The 3,124-nt window shown below is 46.5% G+C and overlaps 1 protein-coding gene across 1 annotated transcript; it reads right to left on the minus strand.

Annotated features, from left to right (window-relative positions):
- Nucleotides 1-240: 240 nt before the first annotated feature.
- On the minus strand, nucleotides 241-1,170 carry LOC137561826 (olfactory receptor 8D1-like). The gene has a single exon (XM_068273182.1). It carries the CDS (start codon nucleotides 1,168-1,170, stop codon nucleotides 241-243), a length of 930 nt encoding a protein of 309 aa, XP_068129283.1.
- Between the last annotated feature and the right edge of the window lie 1,954 nt (nucleotides 1,171-3,124).

Consider the following 3,124-nt stretch of genomic DNA (forward strand, 5'->3'; position numbering starts at 1 on the left):
TTGGTAAAGTTGAAGAGGGAGATCTGGGGAGCATGGCAGCTGGGTCAGGTGCCCGGGGGTGAATATTCTTGGGGAGGGGGAAGACCCCCAGGTTAATCTTGCCCTAGGGCCCCATTGTGGCTTGAACCCTGCCAGAATGAAATTTGAAGCAAGATCTTTTTCTGATCTCTAGCAATACATGAGCAACTGCAATCAGAAGCTGTACATGAACGTAAAGATGCCCCATAATATCGTTCTGCATCAGAGACATCTATGGAGTGCTCCTCTGATTGCCCTCTTCACTTCTTGGTTCCTCAGACTGTATATAAGAGGGTTCAGCATGGGTATTATGACTGTATAAAATATAGAAGCCACCTTCTCTTGCTTCGTAAGAACTTTGGCAGGAGGCTGTAAGTATATGAAGAAAACAGTTCCATAGAATATAGAGACACACATGAGATGTGATGAGCAGGTGCTGAAAGCTTTCATTCTGCCCTCGGTGGACTTTATCTGTAGAATGGAGAAAATAATAAGACCATATGATACCAAGATCATTGTCAATGGACCCATGCCACAAGAAATTACAGCGAAGATAGTTATATAATTACACAACAGACTGTTGGAGCAGGCCAAGTTTAACAGTGGGGATGTATCGCAGTAGAAGTCATCTATGAAATTCGATCCACAAAAGTCAAGACTGAACACGCAGCTGGTTTGGGCTACAGAATGCAAGAAACCACCAGAAAATGCAAAGATTATCAGACATGAACATTTTTTGTTGGTCATGACAGACACATAATGTAGAGGGTGGCAGATTGCAACATATCGATCATATGCCATGGTGGAGAATAAAATGGCTTCAGTAACGACCAAAAGATCAAAGAAAAAGAACTGGATCATACAACCTTCAAAAGAGATTAACTTCAGTTTGGTTGTTAGATCAGCCAACATCTTAGGAGTAACTGCTGAGGAATAGACGAGATCCACCAGGGAGAGAAATCCAAGAAAGTGGTACATCGGGGTCCGGAGGTTGGCGGCTGTGAGAATTATATAGATCATGCCAAGGTTTAACACAACACACACAAGATAGACAATGAGGAAGAAGGTAAAGAGGAACGGGACAAGCTGGTCATCTTCTGTAAGTCCAGAAAGCACAAAGAAGGTCACTTTGGTCTTGTTTATATGATTCATTGTCTTCTGTCCTCTTACAGCAAAAAGGCAACTTGATCATCCTGGGACCTGATGATGTGGTGTAGCCTGTCTCCCAGAAAATGTATTATGGGCTTTAATTAATTCCTGAGAGTAAAAAAATATATATATGTGACCTATACAGAGACATAAGGGGAACAGTTCCAACACTGATTGTAGATTGATGGTTTAACCACTTGCCGACCGCACGCTTATACCGTGCGTCGGCAAAGTGGCAGCTGCAGGACCAGCGACGCAGTACTGCGTCGCCAGCTGCAGGCTGATTAATCAGGAAGCAGCCGCTCGCGCGAGCGGCTGCTTCCTGTCAAATCACGGCGGGGGGCTCCGTGAATAGCCTGCGGGCCGCCGATGGCGGCTCGCAGGCTAAATGTAAACACAAGCGGAAATAATCCGCTTTGTTTACATTTGTACGGCGCGGCAGATCGGCGATCCCCGGCTAATCAGCGGCCGGGGATCGCCGCCATGTGACAGGGGACGTCCTGTCACTGGCTGCACAGGACAGATAGCGTCCTGTGCAGCCCGATCTCCGGGGGGGGGAGCAGGTAGGAGAAGGAGGGGGGAATTTCGCCGCGGAGGGGGGCTTTGAGGTGCCCCCCCCACCAGCCACACGCAGGCAGAAGAGATCAGACCCCCCCTGCACATCATCCCCATAGGGGGGAAAAAAGGGGGGCGATCTGATCTCTCTGCCTGCACCCTGATCTGTGCTGGGGGCTGTAGAGCCCACCCAGCACAGATCACTAAAAACAGCGCTGGTCCTTAAGGGGGTTAAAGGATGGGTCATCAAGTGGTTAAGAATGTGGCAAGTTGTTGCAATGTAAAGCCCTAAGTTAATTTAGCCCTTTGGGGTCCGGCTGGCTAACCCCCCTTAAGGACCAGACCATTTTACATGCGTGGGGTGCATTTGGGGGTAAGGCTGCCAGATCCCCAGTATAGCTAGCTAGGCATGGTGCCCCTGTGTAGCCAGGTGTCCCCCATATTGCCATCAGCCTTTACTCACCTCCCAGACTCCAGCGATGAGCAGCTCTAGCCCCCTCCACTCTGGCAGGCATCCCCACATGCACTGCCGTTAAGTTCTGGGTTGCGGCTTGATGACATCATCAAGCCGGGACCCGACACTTAGCCCAGAGCAAGCAGTGATGCTGGCCAGAGCAGAGGGGAGCGACGATCACCGAGGGAACGTCAGGAAGGTGAGTCCCCGTCCTCGTCTTCCCCTCAGACTGCCACTGCCAATAGTGATCACTATGATGATATGAATTGTAGTGATCACGTGACCAGGAGCAATTTCATATTAAAAATTGTATTTGCTTATCATGCAGCATATATACAAAGAATATGAACAGTTCCAAGTAGCATTTCTTTCTAACAGTATTCCATCTCAGTCATCAGGCCATAATAGCTAAGTAAATATGATTCTTCTTAGTAAATATTCAAAAAATATTTATAACCGTTTTATTATGTAGAATAAAATTAAAGCGGAATATTACCCAGAATTTCTTCTTTGCTCTAAAAGATTATTTACAGCATATAATATACTAACACAATGTTTTTTTTTTTTTTTTTTTAGTAAAACAGCATTCAAAGGGTTACTTCACAGGGCTGACTCTTTCTTCTGCAGGGAGAACCCACATCCGAACTGCTTATAATCTTATCTTGTATACACATTCTTTACTTGATACATTTATGTCAGTAACACGCTCTACATTTCTCCCTCTCTTTTATCATCTTCACGGGTTGCCTGTCATGAAACCTTCTTATTCATACAACCTTGCTATACATTTTATGCTCCTTCTACCCATAAATCTAAATCCCACCCTATCCTCCGCTCTCTCTGTCTCCTACTTCTCCTTGCTGCAAGTGACATTTCACCAAACCCCGGACCCTCTCTGCACACTAATCGCACTGCTAACAGCCAACCACATGCACATCGAAACTGCCA

The sequence above is a fragment of the Hyperolius riggenbachi genome, chromosome 3 (genome assembly GCF_040937935.1).
Source record: "Hyperolius riggenbachi isolate aHypRig1 chromosome 3, aHypRig1.pri, whole genome shotgun sequence".
Lineage (NCBI taxonomy): Eukaryota > Metazoa > Chordata > Amphibia > Anura > Hyperoliidae > Hyperolius > Hyperolius riggenbachi.

Coding starts and splice junctions, on each gene's coding strand:
- LOC137561826 (XM_068273182.1), bottom strand. CDS start 1,170: ATGAATCATATAAACAAGACCAAAGTGACCTTCTTTGTGCTTTCTGGA.